This window comes from Chinchilla lanigera, unplaced genomic scaffold, assembly GCF_000276665.1.
Source record: "Chinchilla lanigera isolate Chin_1 unplaced genomic scaffold, ChiLan1.0 scaffold00094, whole genome shotgun sequence".
In the NCBI taxonomy this organism is placed as follows: domain Eukaryota; kingdom Metazoa; phylum Chordata; class Mammalia; order Rodentia; family Chinchillidae; genus Chinchilla; species Chinchilla lanigera.
Window position 1 is genome coordinate 3,508,167 of NW_004955495.1, and position 23,373 is coordinate 3,531,539.

The window sequence follows — 23,373 nt, forward strand, 5'->3', positions numbered from 1 at the left end:
GATCTGAAGGGTGGAGATAGTAGGTGTTGCAGAGTAAAGCAGTTGCTACGTACTGATAGACTGTTGTTTGTATCGACAAGATGTTTTCCATATTTTTTTTTCAGATAAGATTAAGACACATCAGCCCAGATTAAAGCTTGTTTTACACAAGTTCCTTGCTGACATTTTGGTCTAGAATTCCGAGTGACTTTCTACCCAGGCACCATTTCCCGGCAAGTGTAGGAGTTGTCAGGAGGGGAGAAGACCCAAAAGGCAGTGGTATCTCAGGTTCTCTCCTGTTTGTGTTCTCCTGGCTCTGCAGAGTATTCTGTGAGTCATTTTCACAGGAACCCTCCAGGGCAGAGACTGCAGGTAGCCATGGGCAGGAGGTGCCAAGCCCATCGTGGGGCAACAAGCCCAGGCACCACCTGCTCACATTACTCTCTCCCAAGCAGAAAAGAAAGTTTGTGCAGGAGGCGGTGGAGCAGAGAGAGTGCGTTGTCAGTGTGGATTCTGATATGCCATGCAAAGCATTCGGTAGAGTGTGCACCATGCATTGTGTCTGATTCCTTTCTCGACAGTCTGAAAAGATTTTAGCCTCCACAGATCTGCTGTTGGAGTAATTGCACACTGTGTTCTCGGGGGCGGGTGGGTGGGCGGGAGCATGATGGGAAAACCAGCCTTGCTCCAACCGCACAACTCATCATGTACTCCTGGTTTAGGCTGCGCTTCCCCAGGTGCTTATCTAGAATCTTAACAGACAGCTGCTTTTTTTCCTGATGTCATTTCTTAAAAGAAAACAGTGTCTGCTTCACAGCTGCGAGGCCCACTGCATAGAGGAGGTGGGAGGCAGCAGACTGGAACAGGGCTTATCTCCCACACACACACACCTTGGGCACCTGTGCTGCATGGGTTTCACATGGCGTGGCCCTGTGCTTAGAAACATGGGTGTCAGAGACAGGCCCACCGGGGTTGGAGACCTGGCCACACCTTGGGCGAGTCACTAGCCCTCTCTGTGTCTCTGATTCCTTTCTCATTAAAGGGTATGGGTGTCAGCTATCTCCTGAGGGACTTCTGAAGACAGAAAGATGGTGCAGATGAAGCATGTGAAGCAGCGACGTGTGAGGCAGGGTAGTTGGAGGAGCCCAGATGCAGAATGTGTTTGCCATGAACAGCATGGCAGGGACTGGGAGAAGCTGAAAGACAGGACCCTGAGACCCCTGAACCCAAGAGACGTGGGAACCAGGCTTCTACCCCAGGACCACACTGGAGTCTGCACCCTGCTCGCTGTCTCCCTACTTCAGTGCCTAGCTTAGTGAGAAGAGGGGAAGCACCTCCCAGGTCCTGGACAGTACAGCCTACCCCCACCCCACCCTGTGTTTTGATGTTGTTGAGGTAACTTGGAATAAGAGGAGGAGAGGCTCTGAATCTTTACTTCTCTCACCAGGTTGGCCGTCACCCATGCATGCTGTCAAGGGCCTTGGCACAGGCAGTCCAGGAAGGGGGGTCCCCTATGCTGATGCCTGTGCCTATCTCTAGGTGGGCTGCTTTTGCACCAGCTGATTTGATCGGGGAGTATTTCCTAGGATCCCCCCCCCAAAAAAAAGAAGAGGGTACTTGTTTGGCAGAATCTGGGTGAAGAGTACATTTAATTAATGCTTTAACATGGTAGGTTTTCATGGTGGCCTGGCAAGCAGTGTCCAATGCTGGGTTGCCTGTTGCTGTGAGGGAAACCTGGGCAGGGATTAGAGCGGGATGTAGAAGCAGCGCTCCTTCTGGTCTCCACGTGTGTAGTGGATTGGATGCCACCTACTCCCCTCAGGAGGAACCTGGGCAGCCCTCCTTGGGCCAGAGCTTGTGAGTGTGGTCTTTCTAGGAGTTCACAGACTCTGCATTCCAGGCCAAAGCAGAGATACAGTGTACATGCATATCTGGTACTTTGTGTTTTCAGTGAGATGTGACTGAGGTTCCTTTTGGTGTTCAGCTAGTACAGTGTTTGGGTTAGCGTGAATGCCAAACCTGCCATCAGCAGGGCTGCATGGCTGGGGTGGTAGCCATCATCTCTGCTGATACATTCTGTTGGTTCTGTCTCTCTGGGGGATCCTCACTGTGCCTCACCAGATTCCAATCTTGGTGGTATGCAACATTGCATTCATTCTGCAACTGCTCATCGGGTTCCTATTCTGCGTGAGGCTTTATGTTTGGCGCTGAGAGTACAGAGGGGAACAGAACAGATGAGGCCCAGACTTGTGCACTTACATCAGGAGTAGGTGCTACCACCAGCAAATAGACCCCCAACAGACCTGTCTCAGAGCTCCAAGGCTCCGCAGGCCAGGGTACCAAGCGCAGACACACCCCTCCACTTTAATCACATGTTTTGTCCCAAGACTTCTGCGCTCAGCTTCCTGTTCTTTATTTTTCCTGTGGTGCCTTGCACAGAATAGGGATTTAATAAATACTTATGTGAGTACATACAGCTGGTAATGTGTGTGTGAAATAGAGTAGATGACTTTTAGATGCTGGGCACCAGTGGATATGCTGGCGACATCTATGCAGAGACTGGTCTCTTAGCCACCCTGGGAGTGGCCCCAAGTGACCTGTGGCAGGATGCAAGGCAGAAGCCTGCTCAGGAGGAGTACAGTGGGCAGGTATGGAGTCAGCCCAGGAGCTTCCTGAAGGAGGCCACTTCTTCTCTGCAGGAGACAGTGTTGACTACAGAAGAGACAGTGACCATGTGCAAGAGTGCAAAAGTGTGCCATGGTCCCGGGCGTGCAGGGGCAGCAGGCTCTTCAGTACCCCAGCAATATTTGGTGGTAGGTGGGGGCAGTGGCAAGAGTGGTTTGTCTGAAGGAGCCCAGACCCTGTTCGATAGGAAGACATCGATCTTTTAAGTATGCGCTTCCCACTGGCAGTTCTATCTGCTCTGTAGAGGACTGCTCTAGAGGGTGAGAGAAGAGGTAGAGAAAGAAAGGAAGACAATCCAGATGGTGCCTGGGCTGGGGACTAGGTCCAGAGCCTGGAGATTATTTGGGAGCATTTGATTGGATGTTACCTGGCTGGCAGCTTTCAGGGCTCAACCCCTAGGTTCCCTTCCAGAGCCTCTGTCAGGAGTCAGAGTGTCCCTGCTTGAGTGGGTCTTCTCCCAGCTCATACTCTGATGTGTGGTCCCAAGTGTTGTCTGTCTGTCCCACCTCTGCCTTCCCCTCACTCATCCCTTCAGATATTTGTTGATTCCCCACAGTGTGCCAAGTGCTTGGACCATGTGATGCTGAGGGGAAAAGCAGTTTCTGACCTTCAGGGGCGACAGACCTAGACCTGTCAGCATACAGTGGGTCAGGTGGCTATACTTGCTGTGGAGAAAAGAAAACTATTTTGGCTTTACTGTAAGGCTAGTCCAGTTTCTCTCACAGGGTCCCTGAGTGTACTAGACGTTGAATGGAGTCTATAGCAGCTTGAGTACCCCTCCCAGGCTGCAGTGTGTTCATGACCAAGGTGGACACTGGCAAAAAAAAAGCTATGATGGCAAAAGCCATCGTGTTGGCTGACTGTGCCAAGGTTAGCTCTGGGCAAGTCCAGCTCAAGGCCTCCACTGGTATCACCAGAATTCAGCCTTCCCTATCTGTTCCCAGCTCTGCTTCCCTCTGGGTGGCCCTGATCTTCCCTCTGAGGCCCGTGGTGATTACATTCGGCTTCTGATAGCCTCTGGACTTTATATCATCAGCTCAGCAACCCCTGCAGAAAAAGTGCCTCTTCCCTGGTAGCTCCTGAAAAAAGGCCTGACTATATTCATGTGCCATTTGCTTGGGGCAGGTAGTACTGTCCTTGTCAGGCCTGGAGCCAGGCCAAGGGTGGGCTGGGGGAAGGCTACTTCCCTAAAGAGGATGAGGCTGAGACAGTACTGAACTGCCTGAATTCCTGGTTCCTTCCTGTGTAGCGCAGAACCAAGGAGTGGAATGCCCAAGTATGGCTGGGCTTGAGTACTGGGATCCCTGGCCACAGATCTGGTGCAGATCTGCTGTGTTCTAGACCCAGAGTCCCTCTGATGTTTGTTTGGCATCATTATTTTCCCACAGAGGCACGTTCATTTGTTTATTCATTTATTAATTCGAGTATGTCCAGGGAGATGGTGGCTTAGGGAAGTGAGAAAGGGAAGCCCAGTTGGAGATCCTTCCAGTTTGGAGATCCTTCCACACGTCATTTGCCTTTGGCAGTGTGTGGTGAGTCAGACTTAAATGGACTCCTACAGTGGGGCTACGGCAACATGGTGCCAGGAATGTCATCACCAGTGGGCTGTTTGTCTGGAGTATGTGGCCCCAGGGAGTAGATTTAGAGACTGGGGAGTGGGTAGCATTCATTTGGTTGCCTTGGTACTATCCCTTCCTCTCCTCAAACCTACTCTCAGGCCCATCTTTCTCCCAAGTGATCAATGATCACACCACATCTCCGGTCTTCTCATCCCTCTTCCTCAAATGCCTCTTTTATTTGAAACTTCCCAGATACTGAGCCTGGCTACACCCCCACTCCATCACTGTAAGCACTATGTCCCTGAACCTGCTGCTGTCCCTTCTAGCTCTTCTTGAGCCTTCTCAGGGGCTTTCCCCTGACACTGGCACCCTGTGTAAGCACTCCCATGTGGTAATGCTGTGTTTATGTGCGCTGGGAATCAGATGCCACCCAGGACAGGGTCCCAGGAGAGCATGACTGGACCCGATTGTGCCTGCTTCAAAGACACCAAGGCACACCATGCCCATCAGATCACGAGCACCTCTGCCATAAGCCCACACTACACCATCCTTCTGTGCCATGAATGAATGGTAAGGGAGGCCCTGAGTGCATCCCACTCACAGGGCTCCTTGGTTTGTACCCACGCTGAGGCCAGCAGGCCACGGGAACTAGACCTCTCCTTTGGGATTGGAGTGGTCCCATCAGCACGCACCAGGGCAGCAGCAGGGGCTTCCCTTGCAGGGCTGAGCGGCCAAGGGCTGTGGGTCTGGGCGGGAGACGTGGTATCATGTGGCAGCCAAGTTGCATTGCTCTTGTGAGGTGGCCAAGCGTCCCAAAGTGTATCTTTCTTTAGCAGCACCTCACAAGGTGGACTCTCAGACCTAGCAACTCCACAGATCCTTTGTTTCATGTCCTGTGGAGACCGAGACCTGATGTGGGCATTATCTGAATGGCTTCTCTACAGAGGTGAGCCCATTGCCAGAGGCTGCAAACTGGTCACCGTCTGGTCTGCAAACTTAGAAAATGGATAACAATCTAGTCTTCAACCTTTGGAATTTGGGAGATGCCACATAAAGATCTGGAAGAGTGGCTGCCCAGCACCCGGTAGCTCTCCTGTACACTCCTGTCCTCAGGGACTCTTGACAGAGTTTGCTGACTATAAGAGTTGCACAAAGAAAGGGGCACAGATCATATATTAGTGTTGCATTCTCCCCGGCTGATCACACACATACATCCACATCCCCAGGAAGAAGATACTGTAAGCGATGTGATGTTCTGTGGAATTACTAGTATCTATGTATATATATTTTTAACTTATTACAAACAAAAGTAGCTTTGTTTGTTGTGTGAACATAGTGTTGGGGGGAAAAAAACTAATTTTTCTTTTTGCAGAAAAGCCTGCCATTGCTCCGCCCGTCTTTGTGTTTCAGAAGGATAAAGGACAAAAGGTAAGGGGCCGGTATGTTCTCTCCTCACAGCATTTCTCTGATTGGCTCTCTCCCGGAGAGCCTGCTCTCCAGGTCGCTTGGACAGGGCAGCTGCTACCCACCGAGGGGGAGGCCCAAGTAAGGGCCTTGGCACCTTCATCTGGAGCTGGGAGGGAAAGGCCCAGTGGCTTTGGGTTACCCTGGAAAGGGCTCAGAGCACGTAGCTTTGGAAAGGGTTGTGACTTCTTCTGAATGCCCAGTGATTTGCTTTAGAAATGCTACTGTAAGGAAAACCGCAGCAGAGGAACAGAATAGGAAGAGAAGATGAAAGGAAGGAGGGGAGGAAGGGAAAAGAAAGGAAGGAGAACAGTGGTGGTTATGGGAAAACAGGATCTGTGAAGGTTTCCGGGGTGTCTGGAGTAAGCTCTGGGTTCCATCTCATCTCACCAAACATTTTAGGGAGATGATGTGGCCCCACCCAGTGTGGCATTGATGCATTCAGAATGATAATGAGTTTGCTTGCATGATAGTTGTCCCATTGCTCTTGAATTCTCGTGTCCATGTCCAGTGTGTACTGCCCTGGAAGGACCTGGCCTGGTGAGCAGTGATGAGCAGCAGCGGACCCCGGCATAGGACAGCGGCTGCAGACACTGCTGTTTGCCGTGAAGCCATTGCCTTATTCTCCTCCCTGGAAACCAGGGGCAAGGTCGTATCAGAAGTCCTTTGATGCCGTGAGGCAGTGGTGACTAGCACTTGTGACTCTTGATGACTATCTCAGATATGTAGGTTCCCTCGCCACTGATGTCCCTTGACCTGACAGCGGTTGTGATTTAATACCTTTTGGAACATTTTATAGCACTAAATTAAGCACTAAATCAGAAATTCTGAGGTATATTTGTGTCATGTCAAGAATGATAGGGTTTGAGTGTCTCCTCCACAGGGTGCTTGGTGGATTCCCAGGCCTCTTAGGGGGTCGCACTTCAGCGTGGGAGCTGCTATGGGTCTGGTGATTTGGGGCTCCTGGCAGCTCAGCTGTTATACTTAGATCTTGCCCCTTGGTCTGAGAAGAGAAGCCAAGGCTTCTTTCTCATTGTGTGGCCTGATTTTCCCAGGCAGTGTTCCAGTGATCTGCCAGGAAGAGACAGGAAGGAGGGAGGGCAGGAGGATGCGTGCACGCGCACGCCTGTGGCAGGGGTGGCGGGGTACTGGCTGCCCTGACTCCCACCCCACATGTATTTCTGTGCTTGCCGGGGCCAACATCTGTTAGCCCTCTAACTTGTAACTGCTTAACCTCTTCTCTGTTAAACTTCCTGTTGCTAATTATTCTACTGAAGAAAGAGGTGCTTCTTCCAGTGTGTTTCGGTGATCTAGGAGGGATGCCCACGTTATGGTCGTGTCTCTCCTGAGTCCTAACAACATGGCCAAAATCCACATGTTCTCAGTGTTTGTCCTTTTCAGAGGGCCGATCAGTGCGAAGAGGCTCTAGTTTGTAAAAACAATATTAAATAGTCTTAGGCATTGGATGTGTTTTAGATAACCAGGTCATTTCTCTCTGGTGTTAAGTAAAATTTGGACTTTTCTAGAATTTTGGATTTCATTATGATAATCATTTGGATCAGTTTTAGTTTAAAACAAAGGTCAGCAAGCTAAGCGACTCCCCCAGTCGCCTGATTTTATAAACAGTAGTAGTATTGGAACACCTTCCCTCCACGGCAGCAGAATATGGACAGAGACCACACAGCTTGCAAAGTGGAAGGTAATTAGAAATGGGGTGTAGCTCAGTGGTAGGGTACATGCTTAGGATGCACTGTGCCATGGGTTCCATCCTAAGCACTAAGACAAAAAAGGATGTTGAGTATCTTTCTGACCCTTTGCAGAAAAGAAAAGTTTTCCAACCCCTTAAGGCAACTAAAGAAGTTAATCCTTTAAATCTGAAGACTTTAGGACAGCCAGAAAACTGAAGCTAAAATGTAACATTTGTTCAGATGAATTTAAAATGCTTTAAAAAGCACTAGTTCCTTTGTCAGGACTGTTTTCACAGTTAAGGGGGTTTGGCCAGAGGACAGGAAGACCTTCAAGAGGTTTATGTAAATTATCTTAAAAGGGTTGGCCTTCAACCTGAACCCAAACAGTAGCTAGAAAGGCTTCCACGTCACTTGAGATGTGCAAATCACCAGGCCAGATGGCGCACACCTGTAATCCCAGCACTCGGAAGGCTGAAGAAGGATTACTGTGAGTTTGAGGCCAGCCTGGGCTACACAGTGAGACCCATCTGAAAAATACCAAAAACAACCAAAAAAAAAAAAAAAAAAGAAATGTGCATGTGTTCTTACCAAAGTATTAACTGGAACAACTCCAAGTAAGTTTCTAAAAATAACCGCCCTCCAGAGCTTAAGAGTTTAGCATCCACTTTTGTGAGCTTCTGCAGCAACATCTGAAGGACACACAGCATCGTCTCTGTGTGGGAGTGCAGAGGCACAAGCCCTTGGCTGGGCCAGCCCCCTGTGTCCACATGGATAAGTGTGTCCTGCCTTCCTTTCTGCGTATGTGCTCAGAGCAAGGCAGAAGGCAAGCATAGCTGGGCCTGGTCTGGCCTCCCTTTGGATTCCTAGTACAAGGGTCACGGGAAGACAGGCTTGTGAGGAACAGCCACAGTGGGGTTTTTTCAGAGAAAGTGTTTGTTTTATTTTGCTTTTTGGTTTTTTGAGACAGGGTCTTGCTATGTAGTTCAGGCTGGCCTTGAACTCACTATGTATGCAGTGCAGGCTGGCCTCGAACTTGTGGTGATCCTCATAGCTCAGCCTCTAGAGTGCGCCACTACACCTGGCTTAGCCAAGAATTTCTGTCAAAAACAAGTCTGGGACCATTTCTAGTTTGCTCCTCTGATACAGACCATCAGCCCTTTGCCGTCTCACTGTAGAAGCCAGCCCGAAGAGTCCACTGGGCTGTGGGGGCTCTTTAGCAGGCTCTTTTTTTTCCTCTCCCACCTTTTGGCCTCAGCATTTTACTTAAACTCCCCCCCCCCCCCCGTACTGGGAATCGAACTCACAAGTTAGTGCTTGCCAGGCAGGCGCTGTGCCGCTGAGCTAAATCCCCAGCCCCTACTTACACATTTTTAAATTTTATTCTGAAAACTCTCAAACACTAGGAAAGGGCAAGAGTACACTGGGGACACTCGGGGACCCTTCACCTGACTATGCTGTGGACCTTTCTATCATAATCGCCCCAGCTGTACACTGTGCCTGTGTGGCATTTCCCTCAAATACTTCCATAGGTATCTCTGAGCCGTGGGGCTCCCATGACCCCTAGGCCACGCACCCCTAAGCTGATGATCATGAATTCAGTAATATCCTTAAATATATAGACTATGTTTTGAATTATCTCTCTAATGTCCCTTATGGCCATTTTCTTAATTTTCTGATTCCCTAAAGATCAAAAATTCCCATTGTCCACTCTGGGAGCTACTAGATGGTCTCAAACCACCCAGTTGGAGGTATATAAAAGAGCCCACTGCTGACTTGTGCCTGAGATAAGGATTTAAGGTAGAAAAAAGCTAAGTTGCCAGCCCAGGAATTTCTGTTTTTGTTCAATGCCAGAGCCACCCAGAGTGCCCTCCACAAACCGGTGGGTGGCATCACTTACCCTTGGGACAAGTTGCTAGATCCTTCTGTTGTTCCATGTTAGACAAAATGACAGATAATTTTTATTCCAATCTTGACACATAGGGAGACTCCATGACCAATCAGACAGCACCAGGATTTTACTGACTTCCCTGTGCTCACACCACTTGGATGGCACTTCCCTGAAATGTGGGCTTGCATGTGCGCAGTGTGTAGGGGTGGGAGGAAACCTTTCTTTCCAGACTGCCTTGAATGGAGACAGTTTCTTCCTCTTTGATGTGAAGTGAATTTAAGCATCTCTGTGTGGACTGTTTCGTGGTTTCTGGTGACGGAGGGCTGCTTTCAGTGGTCTCCATTCGGAGCATTTCTTAATGTCTTGCAGGGGTTTCAAGGTCACCCTGGCAAGGATGATGCCATTTGGTAAACAGTTGCAGAAAGGCTGTGTGACAGAAACCTTAGTGTCACTGAAAACGCTGTTCCAGTATGTTTGGACTGACTTACCATTGGGGTGACAGGCTTGCCACTTGTATTTTTGGTCAGTCAGGTATATTTTAGAATTATGTGGAAGGCTTGGCACCTGATCCTTGCTTGGCAGAAATGCTAGGACCCAGGTTGAAAGGGTATTTTGTTAATTCTCCCAAGAAATTCTGCTCAATCTCTGAGAGAAGTGACACTATATTTCTCAACACTTTTAAGAAGTATTCATTTTTAACCAAAGATGAAGAATTTAATCTCATTTTGGGACACCTCCCCTTAGGCTTGCCTCTTTTTTTTTTGGTTTTGGTTTTGTTTTTTTTCCGGTACCGGGAATCATAGGCTTGCCTCTTTAGCCTGTCATCAGATGTTTGAGTATTTATACTCCAAAAGCAGGAGTTTAAAAAGAAAATGCAAGTGGTTCTTATTAGAGACAGGCAATTGCCCACAGAGCTCTGGGTTTAATTTTCCCTGGTGAGGTGTTAAATCTGTGTCATAAAGTAGCAGCAGATGTTGGTGGCTGGACTGACCATCATGCCCCTCAGGAGGCGTCTGTGTCCCTGGATGTCCCCTGGATAGAAAGAGTTGATAGTGCTCCTTTGGTCAATCTTGAGACACAAAATGAGTTAACGTTGGGTTACTTTGGCTTTCCTAAGAATTTTTGGAAGTTCTGTTAAATCTCCTTTACACAGGTCATTTCCTTCTACAATATCGTACAGTTAAAAGTAGTGCCCAAGCCAGGCACCATGACCATGCTTTTCTGGTCTCATCTACTCAGGAGGATCTCTTGAGCCCAGAAGTTTGAGCCCAGTCTGGGCACCATGGCAAGAGCCTGTCTTAAAACAAAACAAAACACCAGCAGTGCTCTTTCCGGAGAGGGAGCCACTTCACACCTAAAAGACATGAAGCCGCAGCAGCAGGGAGACAGGCAGCCTGTGGTCGCTTTTATCACCAAGTGAGAGAAGCAGCTTTGCATTTTGGATAGTGCCACGTGGGAAGTTAAGGGACCCCGTCCTCTGTCAGGACACCAGGTGTATAAGCCACTTCTCTGGAAGAGAGTCTTGGTGTGGTGGTGACACAGGCCTCGGCCTGTGAAAGAATCCCAAGGTCCACCTTGGGACAACAAACAGGGTGTTAGACCTTGGGGATGAAGACTTCCAGAAGCAGCTTTCTCTTGCTGTGGCATTTTCCGCCATAAGCTCTTTCCTGGGTTTTGGGGATGCACCTGGCAGAGTCCCAGATCCAAGGGGCCCAGGGTACGTGCTGGCCCCTCTATCAGCAGAACTCCCCCCGATACACCCACTCAGGCCAGAAGGCACGATGTCCTTTCAGGTGTAACAGGAAGAAAGCAGTGAGCTGCCAGGCCCATGACATGTGGGTCCCAGGCGCCCCCCACCCACCCACTCACTGCCCTACCAGGTTCCAAGAGGTTTTAGCATAACTATCTCCTTTCCTTACCGAGAGAGCTTTCCTCCCTCAGGGCCCATAAGCGGAACAGTTCCATGTCCAGATGCCCCAGAGTTTTGAAATTGAGAGTCCAGACTTCCTAGACACCTCTGAGCCCCTTGCAAAATCAAGCACTTAGTCTGCTTTCATTTTCCCTCTGTTGCCTGCAAATGCCAGTTTTGTCACTCAAAGCACAGTAGCACATGCTGGCTCTTTGGCCTGTCTTCAGGGTTGGACATCTCCAGGAGCCCTGCCCCTGCCCTCCCCTGCCCTCCCCTGCCCTCCCCTGCCCTCCCCTCCCCTCCCCTGCCCTGTGGTGCAGCTTTTGTTTACATTGAAGGAAAATTGTCTTTTTTGCTCCCAGTCCTCTGCAGAGCAAAAAATCTTGTCGGATTCGGGAGAGGAGCCTCAAGGGGAGGCTGAGGCCTCCCATCATGGCACAGGTCACCCTGAGTCAGCTGGCCAGCATGCCCTAGAAACTCCTGTCCCCGCTAGCACTTCGGCCAGCACTCCTCCACCTCCCGCTCCTGAAGCCCAGCCTCCTTTTCTGCGAAAACTGTCAGGGGTAAGTCTGCAGCACCCAGCACGCCTGCTGCCCAGGGCACCTCCAGGCTGGCCCTTCTCCTGGGTCCTTCCCCTCCAGACCCCAGGTCATCATAAGCTGCTGATGATAAGAGAGGACAAGGACTTCTTCAGCTTTCCTTAACTGATGCTGTGAGCAGTGAGGAAAGATTAAGTCCCTTTATACTTTGAGGCTTTTTAATTTGGGGACCCTAAAAAAATAATAATAATAATTTGGGGACCCTGTGTCCATAGCAAGAGAGTAATGCTGCTTCCTCAGAGACATGAAAGACCAGAAGAGGAACTGAGTAGCAGTTAGAGCCTTGCAAAAAACTCCCACCTGTTTTTTTTTTTCCCTTCCCTGAACTTGGGCATTTGCATTAGTGCCTTAGACATCCAGGGATCTCCGGCTTCCTGATCTTAGGCAGAAGATTCATGGAGCCAGAGTGAGAGCCAGGCTGGTTGTGCGTTTCTGGGTGGTCTTTTCAGTCAAAGCAGGAAGAAGAGAAGAGCCTCTGGGTGTGGAAGGGCCCTCCTAACACTCCTCTGTGTATAGTGAAGGCTTTGGAGATGGACGAGAAGATGGTCAACTCTCAAAGAGCAAGAAGCATCTCAGGTTTTTGAAGCCTGATAAACTGGGAAAGGAAAACATCCTGAGTTCAGGATTGAAAATCCATCCTTTGGGTGTCTAAGTGACAGAAGACCGCCGCTCTCTGACAGAGAAAAGGCCTCATGACAAGGAAACAGAGGGCCTGGCTGTCCCCTCAGCTCAGTCCCAGACTTCCCAGACCTCAGCAATTCCTTCCTGTGTTTAAGGAAACCATTCAGATTCAGCCTTGGCCACCAAGCTGTAGGACATGCAGAGAGTTGTAGTATTCTGGAGGAAGAAGCGTGTGACGGAAAGTGGGCTCAAGCTAAGGAACTAGGCGCAGATGTGAGAGTAGCTCCTGAGAGCGTTTGAGTCAGGCGCTGGGAGTTACCCAGGCTTTAGTCTTTGAGCACACAGTAAAGGGCTGAGCGGCTGCAGAAAAGCAGGTTTCACCACAAGAGTAGCCACCACGTCCATTGTAGAACTTTTATGACAGGTAGCTGCCCTCCCTGAGCACACAGACCCCGGTACTGCTGATAGAAGCCCGCAGGAAGTGGGTCTCACCTTATGCCATGGTCTCTGAGGCCCAGCCAGCCCAGGCAGTGGCCTGTGTCTGAGGGTGCTGCCTTCTTGATTTGTGTGGACTTCAGGCAAGAGCCTCTAATCCTGAGATATGCAAGCAGTCCCCACACTGACAGTGGGGAGCATCCTGGCAGGGAGCCTCGGGCTGAGTTAAGGCACCTCAAGGCATAGCCAGCACCTCGGGACTCTGGGGAGCAGGTTGCATGTGGCAGCAATATAGCCCTGAGGACCAGGTGTGTAGTACATGCGCACCCAAGTGTTAGGGGACACCCGGGAGCAGCACTGTCACACCACTTGGTGACAACTCTGAGCCACAGGCTCAGTGTCTCAGACTATCCATTGCTAATGGCTCCTGTTGATTGGTTTTCTCTACTGATTGGGCATGTTTGAGGCAAACTCAATTTTCTTGTAGGTCAATTAGGCCATAAATCAAGTCAGATAGAACCCAATCCCACCACTTCATGGGCCAAGGCTTTTCTCTGGTGAACTCGCATTGTTTCTTTTGTACCCCAACAGATTTAAATTTTGCTCTGCCCCACGTTGGAGCTCAGGAAACTGCACACCGCTCTCCAGCAGGTCTCATCCATCACGTTGGGCCTGTTCTCTGTTCCATCATCCCTGGGGGAATGTAAAGCCAAGCGTTCTTTATAACAAATTGCGGCTTCCTTACAAAGGGCCCTTATCATCTTTCAGCCTCAGCAGAGCGCTGGCCATTGAGGACCCAGTACCAGGAAAAGATCTCTATACATCAGATTTCCTGACTCTCAGAAGACAGCCTGAAGAAGACCAAACCACAGGCGGATCAAGTTCTCTGTCTGATGCCAAGAAAGCACAGGGCATTCGGCTTCTTCCACGCCTGCCGGCACCGTGCAGGACTGAATTCCACGCCAGGGGGCTGCCGAGCTCCAAGTGTGTTTATTGGACCCACCAGGGAGCTTTTGGAAGGGCCAGGAATGGGCCAGGCAGCTGCCGCTCATCTCCAGCTCCCACATGGGACCCGACCCTCACCGCCCTCAGCACACTGAAGGTGGCCTCTGCGCGTTTCCAGGGGTGGCCTCTTCCATAAGTGGTTCTGAGCTGGTTGCCCTGGTGACAGAATAAACAGCACTGAAGGGGCCCCAAGTCTGCTTTCCATCTGAGACTGTGTTCTCCCCCAGCCAGCTTCCTAGCTGCTCCGTCCACATGGATCCACTGAGGCTCTGTCAGGCCCAGTGGTATCCACTGCTTCCTGGAGTGAGTTATCTGTCCTGGCTATGCTTTTTGGCCTTTTCCAGGTGGTCAGGAAGACAAGCGCCCTTCATTCCTACTCACTGCCTATTCCTCTTTGTAAAGTCAGCTTCTGACAGCAGCCTCCAGCTCCATCCCCTTCTCTGGACCAACCTGGCCTGTCCCTTTTGTCCTCCCTAAGGCCACACCTGGTAGCCTCACAAGAGCTGGGAAGGAGCAATTCTTGATGTCTAATCACATTGTTCATCATTTTGTCCTCTAGACAGAGAACGGATTAGATATGATGTCCCTCTCTGGTACTGGGTGACAGGGACTCATGCACCTCCCAGAGTTCAGCTGCTTCCCCTGAGGTATGCGTGGCTCCTAGGAGAGAGGACTCGGTGGTACCTGTGTCTGCCAGGCCAGAGGACTCACAGCCTGTCCTGTGGTGCGTGGTCAGCTTAGCCTGGACTGCAGATGGGCATACTTCTTCCGTTGTTACCTGTCTGCTTCGGATGTTCCTCCTGATGCCAAAGAAATAAGTGGAAGGGAACTCGTGGGTCCTCTTTCTCCTCTGCTTTCTGGTGTGATTATCACTGTGCCCCAAAAAGGCAGAGAAGAACCTGCGTTCTGGGACGCCATCCTGGAGGCCTAGCCCTCCCATTACTAGCCAAGTTTGGGAACTCCCTGGGACACATCCTGGGAGTGTGCTCTTAAAATCTTCCTCACATGTTCTGTCTCCATAGCTGCTGAGCCATGGGCTGCAGGCCTCTGGGGCCAGCCCATCCTGTATGCATCTCAGGCATTACTCTAGACGAGTTCTGTGAACCTGCTGCCTTGACCCAAGCTGTCTACAGGAAATGGCTAGGGGGCAGATGTCAGCCTTGTTGGGCCTAGGGTGATGGGAGGGAGCTCCTGACCCTAGATTTTTCCTACCTTGGAGGAGGTGGCACAGACCAGTAGACAGTAGACTTAGTCTTCTGAAAGGGAAGCCCCTGTCCAGCAGAGTTGAGGGACAAGGGGAAGCAAGTGGCAGAAGGGATGCAGGCAGCTTCTCTAAGCAGCCATGGAGGTCTCCAGGTGAGGCAGTAGTAGCCAGAGACAGCAGGAAGGGCATCTTAGGTTCCATCTCCCTGCTTTTTTTGGTTTTGACTGAGGAGTCACTGGCAGCAGTTTCCTCCTGGGAGATTTTGGCAGCACCTGGAAGATTCTCAAGGAGGCAAGCCTTCTGTGTCGTCTGCACAGGACTGAGAGATGTGCCACCTCCCGTAAGCTGTTTCTTGGAAGAGATAGGACACAGACTTCAGGGTCTCCTGAAGTCAGGCCCAGGAGCATCTGGAGTCTTGTCTGGCCAGACACCTCTTCTTGAGATCACTAAAGGAGATAAGTGGAGAGCACGAACTCTTACCAGTGCTGCAGATCTTTGCCAAGCATCTTCTGTGCCCAGGACCCTGGGTGTTGGGGATCAGAACTGTGTCAGAATCGGAGACAGGATACCAAATGGATGTGTCATTTCCACCTATGCTAGGACAAAACTTTGTGGATGGTCTCAGCCTGCAGACCCTGAAGGACAGTGTCTTGCCCCTTGGAGACCTGGAGGGAAAGCACCCCAGGCATAGGAGAGCATACACAGAGAGAACAGAGCCAACATGTTCAGCAAACAGGAAGGAGGCCAGTGTGGCGAGCAGAAGCGATTGATGCAGGAAGCCACCAAGGGCTCTTGCAATGCGGATCGAACAGATGGGGGTGCTGTAAACAGCAGACCATCAGCAGGGGCAGGTGGAGGTGCCAGCACTGGCCATGGTGGGTGCCATGGAGGCGGGACCAGGAGGATATATGCAGGGGCTGGCGCTGAGACATGGTGGATACAGAGGAGGATGGAATCCAGAATGGGAGGGCACTGCTGTTCCGCAGGTTGTGCCAGAGCTATGCACTCACCTCGAGAGGCTGGGCTATAGGCCAGCAGCCTCAGCTTGCGACTGGGCCATCCTGCTCTCAAGCAAGGATCCATAGCACTCACTAAGTGCTCATGGAGACTGGGGTCCCTGGGAAGTATGCAATATCGGAGTCTCTGAGTACGCAGAGCAGAAACCGATGGGACTGAAGGGAGACACAGTCACTTCAGTGTGACAGTTGACATCAGCCCCCCGCTGTCCATAATTGACAGCAGATAGTAAGGAAGCAGAGGACTTGAGCTACACAGAAACCAGCCTCACAGGCAGCCACTGCCACCAGCAGCCATAGCAGGATGCACATTCCTCTCAGGCACACATCTCCAAACAAGGTGGGTTCTCCAGCCACAGTAAATAAAGTTAGACGTCATGAACCAGGAAATTCACACATCACCAGCCCGCCACAGGCCGTGATGATGGTGGAAATATCCTTGCAGAAGCTGAGGAATGGCCACAAGTTGGGGACTAACAGTACTGGGGCCCTGTCCTTGTAGATGTGGCTGTGTGTGACTCCACCATGGGGCAAAACACAGCTTTTGGCTGCCTTGTCAGGGTGGAGTCCCTTCAGTGAACAGACTCCAGGCTAGCCTTTGCTGTGTGGGTGAACCTGGCACAGATCATGGGTCATAGAGCCATGCGGGGATATAAGGAGCAATTAGGACTTTGTGACCCAGGGAGCTGTTCCTGTCTAAAGGAGACAGCCATCACAGGGTGAGGGGGCGGTCACCTGCAGAGGTCTGTGAGAGGATGGCCCTCCCAGGTCCCAGTCATTTAGGAAGGGGACAGTCCCAGAACCATGGAGGCCTTTGGTACATTTGGGATGCTCTTGGACTCATGAGAGGGAAGGAGCCTGGAGCCACAGGAGCAGACATGGGGTGAGGGTGTGCCAGGCCCACCATTAGGGACTGGTGGGAAGATAGGTGAGGCTGGGACTGAGGGAGGAGTCTGAGATTAGCTGGCCCGGCAGGGACCCACATGGAGCACATGAGAGAGGCTAAAGCTAGCTGCAGGGTCAGGATGAGGAAGACGTGTCCTGAGTCATTTCCCAGAGCTACAGGGGCTGGGTGGGATGACCAGGTCTCCAGAACGCCAAGGGAACTTCCGGGGTTCCAGTTGCTTCCTCTCACCTTTGCCAATATGTTTCTGAGTAGTTTCTGGAGCCCATACCCTGTGATGTCACCTGGGCAAAGAGATGACCATAAGAGAGAGGTCTGATGACAAGCCAGTGACACAGGTGCTCCTTAGTGGATTCAACCCCAGGCTGTGGCCTCAAAGCACTGCAGGAATGTATCTCTCACTAGGTGTGGTGGTGCATGTCTGTCATCTCAGCACTCCAGAAGGCTGAGACAGGAAGCTCACAAGTTCAACCAATTTACAAAGACCCTACCTCAAAATTTTAAAATTGAAAAAGTCCTGAGGATATAGATTGGCAAAGGCCCTGCGTTCCATCCCTTGTGCTGCAAAATAAATAGTCTCTCAGCCCCCATCCTAAGTCCTGGGCTCGAGGCCCTTTTTGTTATTGTTATTGTTGTTCTTGGTTTTTTGAGATAGGGTCTTGCTATATAGCTCAGGCTGGCTTCAAACTCATGGTGATCCACTTGCCTCAGTCTCCCAAGTGGTGGGATTGAAGGTGTGTGCCACTATGCCCAGGATGGGACCCTCCAGGTCCTTCACCTGCCTGCACTGAGGACTCACTTCCAGACCCTGGCTTCATGGCTTTGTTGTGCCCCAAGCTTGGAAGCCCACTCCACACAGCCAGGGATCTGATGTCATGGAAGGTGCTGGCTTGGAGCATGGCCGAGCCAGCTGTGAGCCGTGAGCATTTGTAATCACCGGGAGCTGAGCATTGCTGCTCTGCATGCCAAGCCTTAGGCCTAAGCAGCCCTAGGCTACTTTATCTCTCTGAGCGCCCCACCACCCATTTCTGCCAGGGAGACAGCCATATCCCCATATTCCAAGTAGGGAAGCAAAGCTCAGGCAAGGCAAGAGTCCCACGTAGGAAGGGATGAAGTTCACATGCCTGGAGAGCAGGCAGTGGACAGGATTGGGCAGCCTGCGCTCCTCTCTTGAGCCCCAGCCTCTGCTCTGTGCCCCCTTGAAGCCAGCCCACTGGACACCAGGGCTTCATTTCCTTTAGACTCTTCATTTCCACAGTGATCCCAGCCTCCAGCAAGCCTGCGTGGTGTTAAGAAAACTTGGTGTCTCCCCAGCACTTGAGCAGCAGTGGCCGCTGGGCCTCCCATTGCCCAGATGCAAATGTGGGGATGGTGGTACATATCCCGTCACACAGCCGTGGTCCCCTAGGCCATTCCTGAGCGCTCTTGGAACTCAGAGCTCAAACAGGAAGCCCAGGTTTGCTTTGCCAGTGTAAACCTGGCTTTTAGCTCCCACTAGGGAGGAGAAAGTCCAGGCTAGGATTCTTTCCAGCTGTCTTTGTTAGCTGCGGACTCTCAGTGAGCCTCGTCCCACTCTGACTTCTCACAGCTGCACGCTCCTGCCCACAGCCTGCTTGTGTACGGCCAGTGAGCTAGACAGTGTTTACATTTTTAGAGAATGATAAAAACAAAAGCAAAGACTATGGCAGAAGCCAAATGTGGCCAGCCACGCCAGAACACAGTCTGGCCCTTTATGGGAAAAACATGCCAGCAGCCCCTGCTCAGGAACATCTTTCCTGACTGCCATCATCTTCAGTTTTATTTATTGCAGTTGCAACTTTCACACGCTCATTTAATCCCCAGCAGCTCAGCGAGGCAAGAGGTCTTCATGTGGTTGAGCTTGGCCTCGACGAATTGCTCCGAAGTGAGGAAGTCGGCTCTTGTGCTCGCCGTCAGTGAGGAATGCGAGGAGGAGTGGTGTGCGTCCCTCCGCAGAGCTGGCTGTAGAAGGGGCCCACACGGGGGACTGAGGGAGGGGGCACCCTGCTTCTAAACTTGATTGCTAGTTGTTCATGTGCTCAGACTGCAGACTGGAAAAGCAGTGATTCTGGGCCCCCTTCTCTGCACTTGTGATTGTTCTGTGGTCTGTAGGATTGTTGTGCAGAATGTGAAGCTAGTGTTCTGACCACTTTGCAGCAGACTTTGGCTCCGAACATCAGAGTTCTCATTTGCTCTGGAAAGCATAGCCCGACTTGAAACAGGAGTCTGCCCTGCTGGGGATTGTGGGGATACTGCTCTGGCTCTGATGTGGTGTCAGGCGACCGCTTTGAACAGTCATGCTGGAGAGGGTTGCTGTGGGCAGGGTAGAGCGTGGCTAGGTGGAGTTCCACCACCTTTGTGTACCGTTTGTATATTGGGGTGGCACGCCACCAGCCATGACCCTGGACAAGCGGGCAACCTGACCAAGAGGACGACAGGAGGGAGGGTCCTGGAGTGCACAGCTGGGCTCCTCGAGGTGATAGCCAAGCTGTGGGTACAGCACTGCTGTGGTGAAGTGGATGGAGCGTCCACCTCAGCCTTGAGTCTTGGGCTCTACCTGCTCCAGAGCCAGGACCGTGGGCTCTGGGCACCCAGGCTGCCCCTCACTACCTGCTTGCTTTCATTTCAGAGGTCAGCGGGAGGCTCCAGTCCTGAAGCAGGAGAAGGTAAGGAAGTCTGTGAAATACCTGGCCATCTTGAAGGGAAGACTGCCAGGAGCCTGACATTTCTTCTCTTCCTCTCACTCTGCTGTAGATTCCGACCGAGAAGATGGAAATTACTGCCCTCCTGTCAAGCGAGAAAGAACATCCTCTTTAACACAGCTCCCGCCTTCACAGTCAGGTAAGTACGCATGTGCCCTTGAGCTTACTGTGCACCTGCCTACTGGCTCCCTTCCAGGTCCAGTTACAATCAGGAATGAGGGTAGAGCTGCCCGCCCCAGATGTAGCACCCAGGGTAAAATGTGGTGTGCTGAGAAAGACTGAAGAAGGACTCCCAAATAAAGGAAAAAGTGGAGAGTGTTGCAGGGGACTGGGGCTGTGAATTCCAGCTCTCCCCAAGGCTGCTAGCTATTGCTGGTATCTGAAGGCGGAGAGGGTAGAATGTCCCCCAACTCTACAGCTGCTTGCCCAGTATCTAGGCTCTAGGGGAGCAGTTGAGACCTGGGTGTGTTGCCATGAGCTCCTGTCCTCCTTCCCATCATGCAAGGAGCTTTGTGAGGCCTGGTGGAGTTAGGGGGACCCGAGGGTGACAGGCACAGTCATGGAGGACAGTGGGCCAGCCTGAGGCTCTGACTAGCTGTTACTGGAGAGGCAGCTTCCCACGGCAGAGGGAGAAGTCAGGGCCACTTAGTGGGAAGCTCAGAGAGCTGGCCCTCTGCCTGCGTCTGTGGGGCAGCCCTGCAGGTTCAAGGGTCACTACAGCTACTGGGCCATCCCCCATTCCCTACTGTGACTTGGTCCACACTGGCACTGTCTCATGGTCCCTGTCTCAGCTGTGTGCAGCTCCAGCTTGGAGGCGCACGTGTCCTGCCGTGCCCTGATGGGAAGTCCATTCCTGGGAAGTTACTATAAACCTTTTATAGTTGTGAACTCTGAGGCTGTCATAAGGGGAAAACCTTGTGAAAGTAGTTAATGCTCACAAAGGGATGCACGCGTTACAGGACTGTACTGGGTACGAAGTCATCCTTTTCCGATCGTCCCTCTGGCACACTGGATTTCATGCCTGTAGCTCTTTGTGTTGGTTTGGGGCCTCCCACGCCCCTGTCCGCAGCCACATGAGGTCCTGAGTGGACAGCTGCCGTGGTTTGCAGTCCAGGCAGCAGTGACGTCCTCTTTTTGAAGGATCTGTGCATACTGGGGTAGGCAACGCCCTCTATCCCTGTGGAAGGAGGGGGTTTGCGCCCCCTGACGATTGCTTTTGCCCCTTCCTCCTCCATGCCTCAAGCTATGTCCACGGAGGCGGGGAACTCCCCTCCGTTGTGTCCACACCTACGAAATACTCAGCTCTCAGCCGATGGAGTTGGGGACAGAAGTGGCACTTGTATCTGGAAAGCACTGTTTTCACACTGCCCTCTGATCCCACCTCAGTGCCTCTGTCCTCCCAGTGCTCAGAGTTGGCTCCTTGGCGAGCTCTGGGTTGTTGGAAGCCCAGGCCAGCCTGTATACTGGGAGGTCTTCGTCAGATAGGTGCAGGCACTAGGCTGGCAAGAAGGCCTCTGACAAGACGCAGGGACCTCTGTGTGTTCTCCTTCCCTACTGGCTGGCATTTGTAGGCCCAGGGTGCCAAGGCAAGGCGGGGCATGAGCCACGATGGGCAGCTAGCCATCAGACTGATGGAGGCTGCCAGCCCAGAGACCCTCGCTCTCAGCATAAAGACATTTTTGTCATGAGAGTCTAGTGCTTTCTCCACATGCTGTGCCCCCCTGTGGCAGGGCTCAGGAACTGCTGGGAGACATGTCCCATGCACGGCCACCGCACCTACTCTGGCTTTTTTCCTCTTGTCCCTTCCCTGCCACACCTCCTTGCCCACACATCAAAGAGCAATGCCATCAGCCCCTCAGACGGAAGGCAGCCTGGCATCCATCTCCCTGTCCCCAGGCCCTGCAGGGCACTTCCCTGGTATGCTGCAGTGGATGCTGCCCCATAAGATCTTCAGTAGGAATGGATGATGAAGTCAGGACTTACTGTCAGTTACCAAGTGTGTTGGCCTTGCCCCCAGCCTTCAGCTTTAGATTTGTAGTCCAGCGTGAGCGGCTTCACAAAGCCCTGGATGTGTCTGTCTCTCCACGCAAGGCCTGATTGTAGGGAGTTTGACATCCTTGTTAAAAAAATTTTTTTGAGGCTGGGCGTGGTGACAGACACCTGTTTTCAGCATTCGAGAGGCTGGGGCAGGAGGATTGCTATGAGTTGGAGGGCAGCCTGGGCTACATAAGTGAGTTCAAGGCCAGCCTGCACTATATAGGGAGACCCTGTCTCAAAATAAACAAAATTTTTTTAAAGGTGTTCTATTCATTTTTCAAATTTCATACACAAGTAATATGTTCATATGGTTTAAAAGGAAAAAAAATCAGAAACATAAATGTAGAAGAATCCCCTGCCTCTTCCCACTCATTCTCCCATTCTAAAGGTAACTACTGGGTAGTGTGTATGATGTTTCCAGGCCCCTTTGCAGTGTGTTCAGTTTTCACATCAGTATCGCCTATATCTGTTCAGACAAACATACCGAACAGAATTTTGAAACGTTGAGGAAAACGACTTGATCCATTCTGAGTTCAGAGCCTGCCTTTTTTGGTTTATCATTACAGAACCAACTCTTAAGATTTCCGGACAGTTTCTCTCACATGGCTGAAATTCCCCATAAAAGATTTAACGAGGGAGTTTAACAGCCTGCATTCTGTAACCCAGCCTGCTTTATATAAATTCACTGCTGACTTCAAAAGCGCTGTGAGATACGTCGTCGGCTGGCATGATGGCGATGGCAGGGGAAGATGCAGGGCGTGTTTTGTAACTTTGAGGGTTGATTTGATGGCACAGTTTCAGACAGTGGAATTGATTTTGGGCTTGAGCAGCAAACTGTGTGGAGCTGACTCCTGACCTCATCCCAGAGAAGGGCTGGGTTCTACAGAGTTCCCAGGGGTAGCGTGTCAGCTTGGCAGGCGGGGTCCTGAGCCTGGGGCAGTGTCAGATCTGCTGCAGGTTATCAGTCACAGAAGCCTGGGGGCTCAGTCCCTTGGGCAGTTGGGCTGTGGTACGCATCAGTCTCGCATCAGTCTCGTGCTAACCTCGAGCAAATCGCAGCCCCCTCCACGCCCTCACTTGTCTGTGTTCTCCAGCGTTAGAAGGGCAGCTGTTCCAGGGCCCGGACACAGCCTTGGTTGAAAGTCCCCAGTCCCCTAATCAACCAGTGGGTGCACGGAGATGTGTCAGACCACACACAAAGTGAACTTCACGTCCTTCCCTGCCTGCCTGCCTACCTCTCCTCTGCTTTAGCTTGAATTCTGGAAAGTTTTAATGCTTACAAAAGGCTCAGAGTGCTTCTGGGTCCCTCCTACTTGGAGACTACCTTCCTTTTCCCAGAGCGGTCCACCTCTCTTTACAGCAAAGGTGTCTCACCTTCCACGGAGACGGTTCCTCTGCCTTTCTGCCACCTGTGACTGGAAAGGCTGTGGCACGGTGTCCGGCAGGTGGACGTCCTTCAGGTTGTCTATCCAGCATTCCCAGGGGATCAGACCCAGGGAGTGTGTCTTGGGTGGGAACCACAGAGGTGACACATGTCTGTGGTGTGTCCTCCATGTTTGCTGGTCCTCCTGACAGGGTTAATGACAGTCACGGATTAGTGTGGTGCAGTCGCCTTGTGCATAATTCAGCAGTTACACCAGTGACAGGAAATTGCTCCCCG

At 51.5% G+C, this 23,373-nt stretch overlaps 1 protein-coding gene across 8 annotated transcripts in view; it reads left to right on the forward strand.

Annotated features, from left to right (window-relative positions):
- Ranbp3 (RAN binding protein 3) overlaps positions 1–23,373 on the forward strand; it is a 54,350-nt gene that overhangs the window by 12,988 nt on the left and 17,989 nt on the right. For 2 of the 8 annotated variants that reach the window (XM_005405743.2, XM_005405744.2), the window contains exons 2-5: positions 5,596–5,651; positions 11,535–11,735; positions 19,604–19,640; positions 19,729–19,815. In XM_005405743.2, coding sequence (XP_005405800.1) covers positions 5,596–5,651; positions 11,535–11,735; positions 19,604–19,640; positions 19,729–19,815 — 381 coding nt within the window. The other 6 variants (XM_005405745.2, XM_005405746.2, XM_013505313.1 and 3 more) reach the window with 5 other exon arrangements.